The sequence below is a fragment of the Bombyx mori genome, chromosome 18 (genome assembly GCF_030269925.1).
Source record: "Bombyx mori chromosome 18, ASM3026992v2".
NCBI lineage: Eukaryota > Metazoa > Arthropoda > Insecta > Lepidoptera > Bombycidae > Bombyx > Bombyx mori.
Window position 1 is genome coordinate 14,929,220 of NC_085124.1, and position 19,461 is coordinate 14,948,680.

At 38.8% G+C, this 19,461-nt stretch overlaps 2 protein-coding genes and 1 long non-coding RNA gene across 8 annotated transcripts in view; 1 reads left to right on the plus strand and 2 right to left on the minus strand.

Moving 5' to 3' along the window:
* Positions 1–1,068: 1,068 nt before the first annotated feature.
* On the minus strand, positions 1,069–10,768 carry LOC134200607 (uncharacterized). Its single transcript, XM_062673790.1, has 2 exons — positions 10,469–10,768; positions 1,069–1,086 (listed from the first exon to the last, which is right to left on the minus strand). The coding sequence occupies exons 1-2, from the start codon at positions 10,766–10,768 to the stop codon at positions 1,069–1,071; spliced, it is 318 nt and encodes a 105-aa protein (XP_062529774.1).
* A 1,716-nt stretch (positions 10,769–12,484) lies between these two features.
* On the minus strand, positions 12,485–15,774 carry LOC134200593 (uncharacterized). 3 transcript variants are annotated; one of them, XR_009975580.1, is made up of 3 exons: positions 15,592–15,774; positions 14,695–14,861; positions 12,485–14,617 (listed from the first exon to the last, which is right to left on the minus strand). It is a non-coding gene; the product is annotated as an uncharacterized LOC134200593 (long non-coding RNA). The 3 variants fall into 3 exon arrangements; XR_009975579.1 differs by having other exon boundaries at positions 12,485–13,142; positions 14,444–14,861; XR_009975578.1 differs by having other exon boundaries at positions 12,485–14,861.
* A 280-nt stretch (positions 15,775–16,054) lies between these two features.
* Positions 16,055–19,461, plus strand: part of LOC101740134 (fatty acid synthase) — a 35,782-nt gene continuing 32,375 nt past the window's right edge. For 2 of the 4 annotated variants that reach the window (XR_009975576.1, XR_005245747.2), the window contains exons 1-6: positions 16,056–16,293; positions 16,534–16,723; positions 16,954–17,074; positions 17,392–17,595; positions 18,105–18,221; positions 18,877–19,043. Coding sequence is in view for 1 of the 4 variants with exons in the window: in XM_038017259.2 (XP_037873187.1) it covers positions 16,159–16,293; positions 16,534–16,723; positions 16,954–17,074; positions 17,392–17,595; positions 18,105–18,221; positions 18,877–19,043 (934 nt within the window). In the remaining 3 variants the exon portion in view is untranslated. Of the gene's footprint in view, positions 16,294–16,533; positions 16,724–16,953; positions 17,075–17,391; positions 17,596–18,104; positions 18,222–18,876; positions 19,044–19,461 lie in introns of all 4 variants that reach the window. The other 2 variants (XR_009975577.1, XM_038017259.2) reach the window with 2 other exon arrangements.

Consider the following 19,461-nt stretch of genomic DNA (forward strand, 5'->3'; position numbering starts at 1 on the left):
ACCGCTTCGTATGGAAAGGCATACGCAAGGACTGCAGCAAATGGGCGAAGGAATGTCAGGAATGTCAACGCTGCAAGGTGCATAAACACACAGCAGCACCTTTGTCCGAGTTTAAACTACCTACTGCTCGTTTTCGTCACGTACACATGGACATTATCGGACCTTTACCAATTTCTGATAGTTACAGGTTTTGTCTTACGCTTGTTGACCGTCACAGTAGATGGCCCGAGGTAATTCCCCTGCGCGACATCACCGCAGAGACCTGCGCCAGCGCCTTTGTCGCTGGCTGGGTCGCCCGCTTCGGCTGCCCAGAACACATCACGACCGACCGGGGCAGGCAATTTGAATCTCACCTGTTCAAAGCTATTGCTACCCTGGTCGGCACCTGCCATCACACAACGACGGCCTACCACCCCGCAGCCAACGGCCTTGTCGAAAGGCTACACCGACAACTCAAAGCAGCCGTCATGTGCCACACCAACCCACGATGGACCGAAAGTCTTCCCATGGTACTTCTGGGCATCCGCAGCGCCTGGAAAGATGACATCCAGGCATCCGCAGCAGAACTGGTCTACGGTGAGCCTCTCCGCTTACCTGGACAGTTCTTCAACACATCCGCAGCACCCCCAGGAGACGACAACGACCTGGCTTATCGACTACGCGGACATATGAACAAACTTGCCCCTCGACCGACTACATGGCACAGCGAAAACCGAACCTTCTACGTGCCGAAGGACCTAAACACGACATCCCATGTGGTCTTGAGGCAAGGACCCCTCCGAAAGTCGCTCGAACCACCATACATTGGCCCCTACAAAGTCTTAAGAAGAGGATCGAAATCGTTCGACATTGAGGTAAATGGCAAACAATTAACCGTCACCATAGATCGCCTAAAACCTGCCTATATCACACCGTGGCAGGATGATGCCACAAAAGCTTTGCTTCGAGCTAGAAAGGACCTTTGCAAATCATATTATCAGCCTAATTCGAAATCACTAAGCGCATCCCCGAAGACCTAGAACAGAATTGCGAACAAAAATCCCTTTTGAAATTGTACCAACTAAGTCGTTAAACTGTTTTGAGCCTCTGTCGGGAAACAGAGACTTTTAGTAACACTGCAGCTGGTTCAGTAGAAAATACTATGATATTCGAGTCTTGAAGAAATCTTGTTTTAGTGTTATAAAACAGAAGATATGCTAAGCGATGCATAAAAATTGTGGCATGTTATATTTCGATAGCTCTATAAAAAATGCATTTTGACTCATCATTCAATTGGTAGATCTTGTTCACGGATTTTAATGAAACATAAATGTTAATCTTTTTTTTTATTGATTATATGGGTGGACGTGCTCACGGCCCACCTGGTGTTAAGTGGTTACCGGAGCCCATTGACATCTACAACGTAAATGCCGCCATCCACCTCGAGACATGAGTTCTAAGGTATAGTATAATTACAACAGCTGCCCCACCCTTCAAACCGAAACGCATTACTGCTTCACGGCAGAAATAGGCAGGGCGGTGGTACCTACCCGTGCGGACTCACAAGAGGTCCTACCACCAGTAATTACGCAAATTATAATTTTGGGGGTTTAGTTTTTAATACACTATGTTATTCCTTCACAGTGGAAATCAGTCGTGAACTTTTGTGAAGCACGTATTTAATAAAAAAAATTGGTACTCGCATGCGAGATCCGACCAGTCTCAATCCCATTATAATACGTATGTTCTTTTGTCTAGAACATAGATTTTCATGTCTTTTATAATGTTTTACTTCCATCACGTATACAGTGTGGTTGCCTGATAAATTTTTGGATGATAAGAACTAATGCAACAAAAAACACATTTGGCTATTGATTAATATTCAAAGTTTTGGTGACCTTTTTTTTTTATTGCCCTTGTAGGCAGACGACGAGCAAACGGCCCACCTGATGGTGAGTGGTTACCGTCGACCATGGACTTCAGCAATGCCAGGGGCAGAGCCAAGCCGCTGCCTACCACTTAATAGGTACTCATTAAATTATACTCCACTCTACTTTACATAAAGATAAGTGAGGATCTCTAAAACCGTCCGCTGGCTTTACGGTATATGAATTGACGTTGCCCACAATCGTACATCGCAATATGAAGGGATTTGCGCTTCGAGAGAGCCAATGATCCTGGGCCCGCTCGGCTTATGAGTTGCTGGACTACTTTTAGGATTTAAAACTATATTGTTGATATTATTTTGACTAGTGCTGAAGTTGTATTTTATGTTAGTCTGTGTGAGTTATGAATTTGCTTTATTCATTTACGCTGATTTCAGAAAAGGAACGAAATTTTTAGTTTACATTAAATGGGGTAACTATACTGAGACCTTAGAACTTATATCTCAAGGTGGGTGGCGCATTTATGTTGTAGGTGACTATGGGCTCCGGTAACCACTAAACACTAGATGCATTGTGAGCTCGTCCACTCATCTAGGCAATAAAAAAAGGAGAGCTTTGGACAATATATTATTATGTTCATACTCACACATCAACATCATTTATATACATTTTTAAAGATGCAGAACTAACAAGCAAACAACAGATATTTTTTCTGAGCAGAGTTGATTCAATTATTGATCCTCGCGAAGCAGTTCAAAAGCTAATGCTGGAAAAACTACATAAAAAATTTTGCAGGTTCCTATTCAGGAAAATGTATGGATACTATCCGTTCTTGTATCCATCACTTTATGTGACTGGTATGGTCGGATTAGATACTCTTGAGCTCAGACGGAAGATGACTCTTATGGTGCATTATTATCAGCTATTGCATAACAAAATTGATAACTCCACTGCACTGGAATCAGTGTCGTTATATGTGCCTGATGGCTACATGCGTGGATGTATGTGTGGAGGGGTGCGTCGCCAGCGGCAGCTTCTTAGTACTACGCACGCGCGTACGCAGCACACCGCTAACTCCCCGACGCATCGTGCTGTCTCGTTACTCAATGGCTTGCTAGCCTATGCTCCGGAAATGGATATATTCCATGATTGTTTGCAGCGATTTATTGTTGTTGTTAGAAATTACTTAAGCTAATTATTAATACCTTACAAATGTTTTGGTTTATACTGTTAATTTGTAAGTAGACTAATTAAATAAATAAATAAATAAATTGAAGAATCCCTGTCATTTTAATAAGTTCTAGAGTCCATAGATTCACTAAAATGAATACCACCACCTACATTGGAGTCAGTTTCTTTAGAATTACGGTTATCTCATGGCATGGCCTAAAGAAAAAGATGACCATTGCACTTAATATTAATTTTACTGATAAATTCTTATTCTTTTTACTATGTGTACTATAACCCCATATCCAATGTCGTATCAATCGCAGCGATTTTTGTTAGCATAATATTTTGTAGTCATGTTTCAGTTTTTGTTTTTTTTGAGCTTTCGAATTTTTAACAAACAAGAACAGCAGCACACTACGAACTTTTCAACATTTGCAAGCAAAATTTGAAGTAGCATGAATACGGAATACGAGCCGAGAAGTCGTACATAGTAAGTTGGTTAAGAAGCGATGTATAAGTTTGTAACTTGCCGCGGGCTTCACATCAGTTTTCAGTTTCAAGGCTCCAATGTCGTTGAAGATATGGGAAGCTTTAAGCGCTATTTCAGCAAGTGTCGAAATATGAGTAGATGCATTTGTAATTTTATGACGGAATTGTGCGGTAATTAAATAATGAAATACAAACGCGTTTACATAATATATTTTTTACTGGTGGTAGGACCTCTTGTAAGTCCGGACGGCTAGGTAGGTTTGAAGGGTGGGGCAGCCGTTGTAACTATACTGAGACCTTAGAACTTATATCTCAAGGTGAGTGGCGCATTTACGCTGTAGATGTCTATGGGCTCCAGTAACCACTCAACACCAGGTGGGCTGTGAGCTCGTCCACCCACCGAAGCAATAAAAAAAAAGGAGGTAATTTGAGAAAGCTGGTATCTACATTGTCTTTTCGTTCTAGTACATAATTACTAAAATTCTCCTCGTGAGCATAATGTGGGTCGGCAAAATGTATAGATTTATTAAAAAAATTGATAATTTTATACGATGTATTTAAATTTGGAACACAGCAATCTATGAATTTCTTAATGATTCTTCTCAGTGGTGATTCTGTATTCCGAATCTGTGTGAAATTCACGAGGACAAAAAGCACCCGTAAGGAACGAATGTCGGGTCTGGCTGGTATCGTGTAGTGTTGGGAGCAGTTAGCAATCAAATGGCTTTTTATTTCTGAATTAGTATTCAAGTGTTTCAGTGTAAAGGGTATGTGAGCAGACAGTAATTTTACATTACCATCGAAACTGCAGTTTGAGTTTAATCTGTGGTTTCTAGGGACTACATGTATGTGGGGATTGATTCTTGTCAGTGAAATTAGTGACATAGTGCAAAATCAAGTGACAGTGCAAATTCCCTCCCGCCGCCTGAGTCATATGTTAAAAATTAGGTCCTATTACGTGTCTCTATATAAATTCATCAAAAATACAGTGGGGAAATTATAATATGCCGAATAAAAATACTTAAGACTTGGCCTAAAGTTCAGGCCATAAACTCAAAAAAAACCACATGTATGTGTTTTATATTCAGGGTGGGCCAATAAAACGGTTGATAAATTGACACAAACTTATTTTTTTATTTCGTCTTAATCGTCTTAATCTATGTAACTAAAATATAAACGTCTTGCTTCTTCAGAGTTACACCGCGTCTTTCCGCCGTTGCGTCCGGCAACTACCCTCTTCTCTTGCTTAAGAAATAAAACTAAATGTTCCGCATTCATTCGCCGTCTTTCTTAACTTCCTAACAGGACGTCTCCTATCTCTCTTTCTCAGTCATGCTCCATATCTGTCATTCATCCATACCGTTCCATTTCATTCCTACATGTATATATACGCATCTATTTATCTGAGGCTATGAAAAAAACCGGACACCACAGAAAATAAAACTTGAATGGCGCCATACACTACATGACTTAATGTTAAAATCAAATTCCAAAATATATGATTGCTTCGAAGCAAAGCTGGCTATAGGGTACACCGTTGATAACATATAGAAGTTTAATTTTGAATAGCTTAACTTGTTTCTCTTAAAATCTAAAAACCAAAGAAATGTTCCATCGTACTTATGTAAGAAGAACCATTAGAGTTTCCATTTAACAAATCTTGCCGCATCGTGTGCAGGAGGGCGTACATGAGTTAATGGAGATCAAGCCGAGCTTAAGTACTCTTGCACTGCGCACGGATTTGATAAATCAAAGTGTACTATAATAACTTGAGTGGATAAAACCACTAGCGAAATGTATTTTTTTTTGTTAAATATCAATAGAGGATGGCGTATATGTGATGCGTAGAGAGGAGATGCATGTGACTAGAAGATGTATGGAAATGGTAGTGTAAGGTAAAGGGGGAAGGGGTCGATTGAAGAAGACATGGATGGAGTGTGTGTATGACGATATGAGAGAAAGAGGAGTGAGTGTTGAGATGACGGCTGATAAAGAAGAATAGAATAGATTAATTCACTGTACCAACCCCACCTAGTGAAATAAGGGGAGAAAAAGAAGAAGAAGATCAATAGAGGACAGTACGGCTCGGAGTCTGCCATTCATGCCACACATTAAGATCCAAACGCCCGCACTTGTGAACGGACCTTAAGGTGAAATTACAAGGACTAAGATCCACCACACTCGAAGCTGCATCATACTTCCAAACACTTTATCACGTACAAACTTTGCTAACTTACAGCTTAACCACAAATATGCTTAGTTTCTTGTCTTAGCTTAAGTTCTAATTAGATTCCCTAATTTGGTTTAAGTCACAGCAGATTTACAAAAGGCTAAAAGGGTCAAATTTAAAGGGTGATTTTGAAGATAAGGGTACTCATGACACAATGTGACGTTTGGATCTGAATGAATAGGAATTAACCCTTCTTCAAGTCCTAAATATATATTTTTTAAAAAAAATTATTGCCTATATGTGTGGACGAGCTCACAGCCCACCTTGAGAATTGAGAACTGAGAACTTGACTTCCACGATGAAGGAATAACATCGTGTAATAAAAATCAAACTCGCAAAATTAAATTTGCGTAATTACTGGTGGTAGGACCTCTTGTGAGTCCGCACGGGTAGGTATCACCGCCCCGCCTATTTCTGCCGTGAAGCAGTAATGCGTTTCGGTTTAAAGGGTGGAGCAGCCGTTGTAACTATACGAGACCTTAGAACTTATATGTCAAGGTCTGTGGCGCGTTTACGTTGTAGATGTCTATGGGTTCCAGTAATCACTTTGAGAATTGATACGTCGAGTCACTCAAAAATCTTGTGAACTTCAAAAAGCTGATGGTAGTAGGTCAAGTTGACAAGTAGAATTAAGTTAAATGCCGCCACCCACCTTGAGACATAAGATGTAACCACCTTGTAAGGTCTCAATATAGTTACAACGGCTGCCTTCAAACCGAAACGCATAACTGCTTCACGGCTGAAATAGGTTTTTTTAATTTTTTTATTCTACTTATGCTGATAGCCTTGAGAGGCTATTTCAGCTTCGCCCTAACGTTTGTAAGTGAGCTCCCGGAGCTCAAACCGGAGAGTTACTAACACTGGCCCTAGCAAGAGCAGTGCTTCGCAGAATCTACCACCGGATCGGAAACGCGACCCACTGAGAAGATCCGGCGAGAAACTCAGTGGGCTGAATGATACCCAAGTTTGGACCCTCTATTTATTTTCATACACCAGTCAGGACGTGGCTCGTCTCTACGGCGTAGATCTAGTCGCCACTCAACTAGCATCTCGCAATACGAGTTTACAATCAAGGACATACCTTTTCCTCTAAAATAAAAATATCTATTAAAAAAACCGGTGCGAAGCATTGCTCTTGCTAGCTAGTGTTAGCAAACTCGTCAGATTAGAGCGCCTACTCGCTCGGTACATCTAGTACGACCCCTCGAGGTGAATAGTTTTTTTTTTTTGCTTACATGTGTGGACGAGCTCACAGCCCACCTGGTGTTAAGTGGTTACTGGAGCCCATAGACATCTACAACGTAAATGCGCCACACACCTTGAGATATAAGTTCTAAGGTCTCAGTATAGTTACAACGGCTGCCCCACCCTTCAAAGCGAAACGCATTACTGCTTCACGGTAGAAATAGGCGGAGTGGTGGTACCTACCCGTACGGACTCACAAGAAGTCCTACCACCAGTAAATTGGTAGGTATAGCAAAAAAAATGTTACTTTTAATATCCATTAATGCAAATAAATTATTCCGAACAATCATGGTGTGCTATAAATTTATTCGACCAAGCAAAAGTGCATTTTCAACGTAACGTAAAATTTTCAAAGTAAATTTCATATCAAAATAAACAGTAACGAAAAATTCACTTTGTCTACTGCGCTTGATGTGTTGAATCATTAAATACCTAGTTGCATGTTAATAGTGTGTTCATTTTATATATCGACGCTTGAAAGGCAAACGTGACTAAGCGACAATGCGTGAACTTTACAGTAGACTAATTTAAAGTTGAAATACCTGAAAAAAAATACATTTTAACGAATCTAGCTGAGGATTGAAATGATTTTAATAGACCTAGAAATATATTTTTTTTGCGCATCGAATATGGTTATTGCCTATCATTTTTGTACAAAGCAGTCATTGTCGCTTAGTCACGTTTGCCTTTCAAGCGTCTATATGTACTACTACTACTACTACTACTGTAAATAGTATTAAATATGAATTCTGAGTTTTTGTTTTATTTTCTTTCAATTTATTTGAAGACCATTGGATCCATTTCTATCGAGCGATGCGACAATGGCGGTGTTAGAATCCCGCAGATAGGTACCAATTGTTTTAATGAAATACGTTCTTGACAAACAATCGCGAACGACTGTCGCGGTGACCGAAATCCGCCAAATTTTTATTTGTGTAAGTAGTTTTTGGAACGAAGTTTCTTATGGGACGATGCGGAGGGGTACCGTAACCAGGGAACTTTGTAATAACGTACAAATTAGTAATGCATACAGCGCACGACTTAACTTTGTAATAACGTACAAAAAATAACATATTTTTTTATCATTCATTGACCACGATCTCATAGCGTCCGTATGCGCAATACATTAACTTTTATGCAAACAATCGTGAATGAAGTGTACCACAATAAGTTTGTACGTTACCGAATGACCGTGGGTTGTTGCGAAACCTCCAGTTTTATTTTCTTTATACCTCAAATAGAACTTAAAATTAAATTTTTTATAATAAGGAACTTCGTTCCTATCTGGTGTCCCACGACACCACACATTTTATTTTTTATAGCTTTGATGTTTGGACGAGCTGACGGCCTACCTGGTGCTAAGTGGTAACCGGAGCCCATAGTCATCTACAACATAAATGCGCCACCCATACTAGTCTTTTCGATTTGTGTTGTCGGTATTTGATAATAGATGGCGTTACATTTTTAGAGCGTTCTCGATATTACTAGTTCATTTGATATTCATTTCTGCTATTTGATGACAGATGGCGATACTCTTACCGGCGTAACAGTATAGTCACCTACCTTCAGATATGAAGTCGAAGTCTCTATTGTCTTATTTAATGGCTATCCTTCAAACTGGAAAGCATTTCTGCTTTGTATATAAGCCGGGTGGAAGTACTTACCCATACGAGCTCTCAATACGCCCTACCATCAGTCATTAGGCAAACATTCATGCGAATGGTACTTTACTTTTCTAGGACCTCTTGTGAGTCCGCAAGGGTAGGTACCACCACCCTGCCTATTTCTACCGTGAAGCAGTAATGTGTTTCGGTTTGAAGGGTGGGCAGCCGTTGTAACTATACTGAGACCTTAGAACTTATATCTCAAGGTGGGTGGCGCACTTACGTTGTAAATGTCTATTGGCTCCAGTTACCGCTTAACACCAGGTGGGCTGTGAGCTCGTCCACCCGTCTAAGCTATAAAAAAAAAAGAAAATTAATTTTAATTACACGACGTCATTCGTCCTGTTAAGTTGATATTTCTTTACAAAAATTAGTACCTGCCTTGGAAATTCGAACATAGCCTAGTAACTTAACAGGACGTATTATCTAATACCACTACCGATCATCAAACAAATCCATAGGATGAATACGCAGAACTCGATTATAAAATGTATTTTGACAAAGGCTACTTAGGAAAACTTTATTAGATAAATTGACTGGCCAGAATATGCGGAGTATCGTAGTATCGGTAGGCAGCGGCTTGGCTCTGCCCCTGGCATTGCTGAAGTCCATGGGCGACGGTAACCACTCACCATTAGGTGGGCCGTATGCTCGTCTGCCTACAAAGGCAATAAAAAAAAAAGAAAAGTAGTTTCCTTTAGTAATTTTTTACCTCCTTTAGTTCCTCCTCGCGTCGTTTTCCTCATTACTGAGGGGCGTGACTCCCCCGCTGCATCAGTTTCTCCCGTATGATTTCCCTCCATCTGCTGCGATCCTTAGCTTTCCTTCTTTAGTTAGTACGTAACGAAATAAAAAAGTTTCCAAGCACAAACTTTATGGGACAATAAGGGCAATTAATTAAGTCACATTTAAAGCATTTGAAAGGGAAGCAAAACGGAAAAATAAATTGTGAAATGGCTGCTAATGCTATGAGCAATTAGTGAAGTTTTTTTTTTAACCGGACCTAGAAATCTACTGGATGTGTTCTTCATTGTTTTATTCGTTGATAATATAGTACAGTTGATAATATCGACGCTTGAAAGGCAATCTGACTAAGCGACAATAACTGCTTTGTACATAAATGATAGGCAATAACCATATTCAATGCGCAAAAAATATATATTTCTAGGTCTATTAAAATCATTTCAATCCTACAGCTAGATTAATTAAAATAGAATTTTTTAGGTATTTCTCAGGTATATTTTAAATTAATTTCCACTTTAAATTAGTCGTCTACTGTAAAGTTCACGCATTGTCGCTTAGTCACGTTTGCCTTTCAAGCGTCGATATAATTGTATAGTGGGCAATTAGCTGCTGTACAAAACATTTGAAATTTAATTTCAAAATTTCTTGGTCAGTAATTGCATTTACATTGTAATATCTATCAAGTCCGGCGAACCGTTATCATTGAGTGATCTTTTTTTATTATTGCTTAGGTGGGTGGACGAGCTCACGGCCCACCTGGTGTAAAGTGGTTACCGGAGCCCATAGCCATCTACCATCATGGTTCCAAGCCGGTTTCGACCACGGCGACCAAATTTTTCAGTTTAATAACTTAAAAGCTAATGTCCGCGCCTCTCATGCGCTCTAATATGGCTACAGTAGCCTATCTTGTTCTTAAACGTGCGCAAACAGAAGCTACACGTAAGAACACCACCCACGAAGTTGTAAAAAATGGTGGAAGGCGGTCTATTTTTCAATTTATTTCGTCTGTCGTCCAGTTCGCGCCTCCTGTCGTTTTCAAAGACATGCACGCCCTGCTGTACCAAGCGTCTCCACTCCAAACGATTCTGTGCTTGAGCTTCCCAACGAGAGGTGTCAATGTTGCATTTCTTCATATGCCTCTTCTGAACATCCTTATACCTTAAGAATTGGCCGCCACTTTTTCGCTTGCCAGTCTGGAGTTCAGAGCAGAAGATGCGCTTTGTTATCCTCTCGTCGGACATCCTCATCACATGGCCGCACCAGCGCAACTGACGCCGCATTAAATATGCCTCTATACCGCCAACACCGGCTCTTCTTAAAACCTCCGTATTCCTGACACGATGTGACCACGATATGTTCATTATCTCTCGGAGGTATTTAAGGTGAAATCTATCCAACACGCGTATATGTTTACGATACAAACACCATGTTTCTGAGGAGTATAGCAGATTAGACAACACAATTGACGTGTACACTTTTATTTTAGTGTTTAGAGAAAGGTCATGAGAACGAAACACCTTATCCCGGAGCTTCCCAAATGCCGCCGAAGCAGCACCAACCCGAGCATTTATCTCCGCATCGAGGTCTCCTTTATTTGTTATCACGCTACCAAGGTACCTGAACTTATCAACCTGTTTAAGCACACAATCATCGACAGATACAGCAAGCTCCGTGCGGTCCATAGCCATTACTTCTGTCTTAGTGATGTTAATCTTCAATCCAAATTTCCGACAGGCACTATTAAGATTGGTCATAAGTTCCTGAAGACCAACTGGGCTGTCAGAAACAAAGCAAAGATCATCGGCATACACAATCTCCGTGATGATCTCAAGTGAACACCTGGAGCAAGCTCTCAGTCTTCCAATATTGAAAATATTCCCGTCCGTTCTGAAACGCAAATGGATTCCGTTATTAGATGTTTCTGTAGCCTTTCCCACGGCCACAGAAAAGTATAGCGCAAATAGTGTTGGGGCCAAGACACAACCCTGCTTTACGCCACATCTTACCGGGAAGAAGCTAGATTGGTCACCATTAGCCACAACGCAACAGCCCATATTATCATGAAGTAGTCTCAAAACCCTAAGAAACTTTTCCGTACATCCCAATTTAAGCAATACCACCCATAAAGCTTCGCGGGGAACGCTATCGAAGGCTTTCTCTAAATCGACAAAACACAGATATAGCGGCTGTAACTGCTCCTTGCTTTTCTCTTGCAGCTGGCGAATCGAAAATATAGCATCGCAAGTTCCCCGACCTGGCCGAAAACCAAATTGCGTCTCAGGCAGTATTGCTTCAGACAATTTCATAAGACGGTTGAGAAGGAGCCTAGCGAACACTTTTCCAGGAACCGAAAGAAGTGATATGCCTCTGTACGAATTACAATTGGCACGATCCCCTTTGTTTTTGTACAGAGCACATATGCTCGACTCCCTGAAAGACTTGGGTACACATTCTTCCAGCCACATTCTTCGGAAAATTTTCCACAGAGCCTCATGCAATTTATCTCCACCGTACTTTAATAATTCTCCAGCGATGTTGTCCAAACCCACAGCCTTCTTATTACGTTGCTGCTGAATTGCACAAACCACTTCCGAAAGAGTAGGCTCATCATCCAACTGAAGAAGTTTCGGACGCTCTGGTAGCAGGTTAATGTAAGAAATATCCGCCGTACGCCATCTACAACGTAAATGCCGCCACCTACCTTGAGATATGGGTTCTAAGGTATCAGTATAGTGGCAAACGCTGCCCCACCCATCGAACCGAAACGCGTTACTGCTTCACGGCAAAAATAGGCAGGGTGGTGGTATCTACCACAAGGTGGTACTCACAAGGTATCCTACCACCAGTAAGATCTGTTAGGCTGTCACCAACTACAATAATTGAAAAGGTCATGTAATCCGAATGAAGCTTCACGATGACAATTTAAAAATCCCGTTTCATAAAATAATCCAAAAAAATCATGTCCAAATAAATTTCTGTCAAATGTTGATTTCAAAATTTTATCATTTTTCCTCTTTATTTCATTATACGAAGTTCGAAAAAATTTAGATGAGTCACTGTTAAAATTAAAGAAATCATTCAAAGAGACAGTATACTTTATTGCACATAAAAACAAAATTAACACGTCAGACAACGGGCATGTGTGTACCTATAGCTTAAACAAAAAGTGATCTTATGGCTAAAAGTGATGTTTCAATAATATATTTATAATGATCGAAATCAGTCAGGGGTACTGATATTAAATGACCGTACATACTATTAGCCGGCTTTTTCGTCCACGGCCGGATAATATTAGAGGCCGGGCAAGCCCGTAGGATATTTCTGCCCGAGCCACACTCAAGAGTCCAAAGAGCCGTATGTGGCTCCGGAGCCGCACTTTGCCGACCTCTGAGCTACATAAAAACTTTAACGTCAGCTTCGAAGAACGTAGAACTTACGAGTTTATGTAGATAATATTCTACTGAATTTTTACTCCTTAAGTCATTGATCATTATTTTTTTCAACACATCCAGATTTTTAACTTCACTTTCTTCCGAGTAGATCCATGTCATTAGACAATGTTAATTTTTCAAATTATTCGAGCACATTCCCGCTTTGAGGGTCAATTATAGCACCCCAATTCATTGTAACCGTTTACGTGGTATTCGAGTTTGTAAACAAAAGGAAAAATCGTTATTGGCTTAAAGAATCACAGTAATTTGCTTTCGGGGTCTGGATTGTCTTGAAAATTGGATCCTGTTATGCAGAAAAGAAGAAGCATTATTACTTAAAAGTTGAATTTTATAGTTTTTTAGACTTTGCGGGGAGACAATCTAAGCCACGGATGAATATCATCTAATATTTGAAGGACATATTAATTAAATTCTTACAATATCTTAGAGACAGTACATACTCGCACAATGTTTATATTTCTTTTTCATTGTGTATCGGTGAACTATGGTGAGCCAACAACACGAATGTTATCACCCATTTTGAGAAACAACGTTAAAGCTTCGATTGTGTTGTTTATAGGATTGTCCCACCTTATGAGGTTTTTTGTTCGCTTACTCTCTATTCAGCTCAGTTCAGTTCAGTTAAATCTTTAAATGGTTATCGTTGGTCGTTGAGAAAATGTTGATAGTACCTTGTTGACATAGTGTATGATAATATGGTACAATTTGTTTCAGGACATTGGTGCATTTAATTTGAATATTAGTCATCATAGTCTTTTTTATACGAGCATACGATCTATCTATCGCTCATGGACTTTGGCAATACTAGGGGCGCATTCAAGTTATTACCTAGCGATGCGTACTCTCCTCAAGCTTTGTTTTTAGAAGAACAAGTCATAGCACTCTGAAAACACCGTGGGAGTTCATTCCAGAGCCGAATGGTAAGTGGCAAAAAAAATATATGAACACAGTGGTTTAAAATAGTATGGATGAACTCTGCTGCGAGGGTGGGCAGTGCGATGGTAAAAAGAAGATGGACGGATGAGATCAAACAATTCCTTAGAGCAGTAGTTAACATGGAACATACGACATAAAAATTAGAAATAGCCGAGCTGTTAGCCGTACACCCGGAAGTTCCAAACGATCTAAAGTCACAGTACAATGGCAATATCATTTATTAAAAGCTAGGAAAATGGTGAGAAAGTTGTCTGGTTTTACTAGAAATAAATAAAACCCGACGCGAATTGAAAGGATGGCTTATTTTAAAAAATCAGTTGGTTTGCTTCATTCTGGATAACACGATCTAAATGAAATCTTAAAAAGCAATTATTTTGTTGATTTATCATTATTTCCTTTTGTAGCAGCTAATGGTTAAGTTTCATTTATTCAAAATAATAAATTTGTATATTGTAAAATAAAAATACATTATTCGCAAAATGTCAAATAATTATCGGCAAGAAGTATTTGCCTATTTGTAGAATAAATATCAAGAGCAGTCCCTCTTAAAAAATACATTTTTTCCGCTACGTAATTGTTAGTAGCCTAAGGGGCAATTCCAAGGATGGGTAGGTGAGCCCACGGGCTCAACGTGAGAGGATTGCTTACATTGGCTCTAGCAAGAGCAGTGCTTCGTTGAATTTACCACTGGATCGGAATCGCGACCCACTGAGAAGATCCGGTGCGAAACTCAGTGGGCTGTGTCTATGGACTAGTTCGCACGTCGAACTCTTCGTCTTTATCGATTAGTTCCACGAGGACGGTGACCGGTGCTTGAAGGCCCTAAAAGGAAAAAAACATCAAACGAGGTAGTAACCATACTACAATAATTATTTTAGTTCAAATTATTGATTCGATACCGTTCGGTGTTATTGTACTGTTTCTTGCACAAAATAATTCATGTGTCGCGTAAGCTGGGTCTGATCCAGTGGAGATAGGAAGCATGTAGCATCGTCTAGGCGAGCTCCGAATAGTCTACCGAGATGGTCCCGCAACTTGTCACGAAGGACAGGTGGTCCAGCGTTCCCTGTGGTGGTAGCATTAGTTTACGCGAGACATTCATGAAAAGGAGATCGGATGCTTGAGCAAAAAAGCAGTGGCGTTGTTTAATGCGTTTAATTGTTTTATATCACACATCATTTGCAATTTGAGAACGTGCTGCTTCTATTTTCAATTAAATAACTTAATCAATTATTAATAAGTTGTGTTATGATAGGCAGCGGCTTGGCTCTGTCCCTGTGACATTGCTGACGTCCATGGAGCGACGGTGACCGCTTACCATCAGGTGGGCCGTATGCTCGTCTGCCTACAAAGGGAATAAAAAAAAAAAAATAGTGTTTTTTCAAAAATATAAGTACAGAAGACCTCAATTTTTACACCAACCCAAAGAAACCAGTAACAAAACCTCTGAGTCTGGCTGCTTTTACCACTTCTTTATCTATAGAAATTTCACTTAACCTCGCTTACATTCTGCTAAATGTTCAACTACTGCCATCCGGATCAAATTCCTATAGTAGGACATGATACAAACCTTCACTGGTCTATAACACCAAAATTTCTGCTGCAAATACAACGTGCGGTCTGGCTTGAAGTGTAGAATATCCGCCATACCATTATGATTGAAGTAGTGCGATTTAAATTTATGCGTAAAGTTGGGCATTTGAATTTAGCGCACGGTATTTATTGGCTACGGAAACCACTTAATATTAAACAAGCCAACGGCTGTCCACGAGGCTAATAAAAATGAACAGACTGACCTGAATTCATGTTTATTAATGCGAAGGTGACGTCATTGACACTTGTTCTATCCATTGTTTCGAAATTGAATGATTTGTACTAAGCGTCATTTAACTTGAACTAAATGCCTCACGACATAAATTTATTAGTTTCGTTATCTTTTTAGTACAGAACCAAACTAAATTTCTTTAAACCACCACCACATCGACTTAACAAGCTAAGAATGAAGAGAAACGCTTTCTGTCGGCAAATATATTTTCTGCATCGATATGCACTTTATGAGTATTTAAAATTATCTTTTTATCAGCTATCCATAGCTTATGGATATCAAAAAATTATGTAGTAAGGCAATCCGCTCTAATGGTCCGCTTGTGTGAGCTAAAGCAGGTGAAAACAAGATTTTGCCAGAGCTAATTTCTGCAAATTAATAAATAATTCTCGAACCCTAAAAAAACGAGTCCTAACCTTGTGACATTTAAACTATTTAAAGGCAATGGAGCTCATGTACCTATCTATCGATATTCGTTACTAGCTTTAAAGGCAGCTAACTAATTGTGACAATAGTGATTCAATAACTGCATTTCAGAATGGATTTCGAAGTGAATGAAAACCTGGCAGATACAAATATTTTGAAAGGAGAAGAAATCGTAATCAGTGGTATATCAGGAGTATTTCCAAATTCAGATAATGTAGTGGACTTCATGCGTAATTTATATGATAAGGTAATTATGTGACGTGCCAATGATAACGTAAGTACTATAGCAAATATCTCCCCGACATCACAGCAGACCGCTGTTTCCACGATCGACTATTAATTGTATCATCTTGCGTGGAATACAAAGCATATTTAATGTCAATAAATATATATAAGCAAACATATTATCTTAGTCAATAAAAATTGAGTAAGCACGTTATATTTTAGACCAATATATTTCGCCACCTAGGATTATCTTTGTTTCCAGGTTGACATGATCTCAGACATCCCACGCTGGGCATTGAAGAGTGCGGATATACCAAAGCACTTAGGAAAAATTAATGGTGTGGAGAAATTTGACGCTCAATTCTTCAAGGTTGGTTATCAATTGACCTGCGTATTAGATCCACTATCGAGGAAACTTTTAGAACAAACTTATGGAGCTATTTTCGACTCTGGTAAGTTATTTAAGTATATTATTATTTGGATAACAGTATTATAACAGCACAGTGGATATTAACAGAGATGAGGTTATAAAAAAGGATCAATCAAAAAGGTATCTATTAAATAAACAGGACCACATGTCTCATATACATTTTTTTAACTACAATTAATTAATTGGTATATATAGCCGATATATTTTATAACATTACTATGTGCATTAAGTAAAACATAAAATTAACTGTAGGAACAAATTTAACATCACTAAAAGGGAAGAAAGTTGGAGTGTTCATTGGCACATCTCTCGCTGACACCGGGACGATGCTCATGTACGATGTGTCCAATAGAAGTGATTTCGTAATCAACGGGTAAATATCATTATCATCAATCACATCATGTGCTCTTTTCTCATATTATTTCATACACCACGACCTCTTCATTTATCTCAGCAAATGTAGTAACAATAGGGCAATTACCAGCAGAATTTAACTTCGAGTAATATAACATTCTGAGCTGATGGCGACCGCAAACATAGATAAAATACTTCATCAATGAGATCATTTTAAAGCCATTAATTCCTAAATTTCCGGTAGTTTTTATATTCTCTTCCAACAACTTCTCCACGGCGTTTGTATTTTTAATAGGCTCATTATTCACCTACAAAATTACTGTTAATTTATAATAGCGCCAGCAAAGCGATGTTTGCGAACCGAATATCGTATTGGATGGATGCCAAAGGTCCGTCGTACGGACTGGACTGCTCTTGTGCCAGCTCCGCGGTGTGCCTGGAACAGGCCTACAGGAGCATGAAGTTAGATGAATGTGAAGCGGCTGTGGTCGGCGGATGCAGCTTCTGTCTGGATCCCATACTTTCTGGGAACATGCGGAGGTATATTTAGAAGTACAATTGACTAGCAGAATCTGGCAGGGTTGTGTTACTAATGAGCAATTATAATCGATATAACGATAATTTAGTTTTGGTGTAACAAACTTTTGAATTTATTTTATTGAAGGAGAAGCAAATGTTTTAAGTAAAAGCTTATTATGTAAGAGAATAGATTTGTGAACATTTAATTGTTTTGATTCCTAGTAAATCTCAATCTGATAGGAATGTACTAAACGTAGGTAATGTTAAACAAAATCTAACAGTGTTTTCTTTCAATCACGAAATAGACAAAACAATTTTTTTTAAGCTTTGGATTCAGCAGGGTTTTGTTAATACGGACACAATCGAATAAACAAAAAGTTTAATTAACAATTACAAACAACATTATTAAAGCAAATCACGTATATCTAGCCAGAAAAACCAGATTTGAGTTTACAGCAACATACCTACTCTAATTGAGTGCACTAAAATAAGTATAACCAATGTCAATATCCAACTTTTTTTTTTCTCAGAGCTGGTCTACTATGCTTAGATGGAAAGACAAAATGTTTTGACAAGCACGGCGATGGGTATGTGAGGGCCGAAGCTATAAGTGTTATTTTTCTACAAAAAGCAAAGGATGCGAAAAGGTTAGAAGCTGATTTGTATTTTACCACTAAGATTTTTGGCAGGCCTTTCAATTAGTAAAGTAATTCGCCTGTAACATGATGTTGGAGGCTCAAATTTTGTTCGTCGAATGATTGGTTTCCATTCAAATCGGTAAAACAAAGGCCACGAGCAAACCGCCCTAATACTCCCTGGCTCTTTGTTTATTTTAAATTATAGAGCTTCATGATTTATTTCGGTTTCAATGAATCGTACCCCATCTACCGCACTTTCTAGTCCTCGACTTTTAGAAACAGTGATTTAGGAACCACGGATTAAGTAAGCGGGGAGTTCACTTTAATCTATTAATACAAATAATATATTCCTACAAATATTGTAGATTTAAAATTTTAATCATTCAAGTTTGATATTTATGGTAGTTAGCATTTGAAATGTAATTTTTTAAATAAACATCTTGTAAATACTACTATAAAAACTATTACATTATATTATTTTATAGTGCTTAGAAATAAAATAAAGAACTGATTCAGGAAGATATAGATAGGACTGAGCTCCGACATTGTTATTTATCTAAAACATACAAAATGGATCGATTAGAATATAACTTCCATTAAGATTCATCATCAAGTTTTTTTTATTATTTGGTTACTAGTATTTAATATATTTATTTGGTAATAGAATATATGCAGAAGTATACCATGCAAAGAGCTCGTATAACTTGAGGCCGGATGCTGAATTTCTCCCGCTGCGAACGCCGGAAAACATACAAGGATTTCTCAAAGAATTTTATTCTGAAATTGACATCAAGCCTACACAAGTGGAATACGTTGAAGCTCATGGTGCAGGTACATTATTATTGTTATATATTTGTTACGGATTGGAAGATAACCTCACCGGTCGTCAGATCGTTAGGTATTAGGTAGCAACCTGACCTCATAGACGTTGTAACATAAATGGCCACTTTGAGCCTGGTGTTCCATCCTTTAAGTAGAACTTGCTGCTGCTGTTTCCCAAACATAGAAGGTATGATTTTTTTATACACCTGCGCAATCATAATCCTTCGAGAAAATATTATAATACATATGCATTCTGTAAGTTTTCATAATTGCCCTCTACGTCACATGTACATTTAAAAGTAAATTTCTTTATTTGGGAAACCAACAGTACAATACATACATATAATATAAAAAAATAGCTAAAACAATAACCAAACATGTTCAAAATCGCATATAAGTCGAAAGAGAACAAAGAAAGAAAAAAAAA

Excerpts from the sequence above, each read along its gene's own strand:
- LOC134200607 (XM_062673790.1), bottom strand. The coding sequence starts at position 10,768 with ATGAACATATCGTGGTCACATCGTGTCAGGAATACGGAGGTTTTAAGA.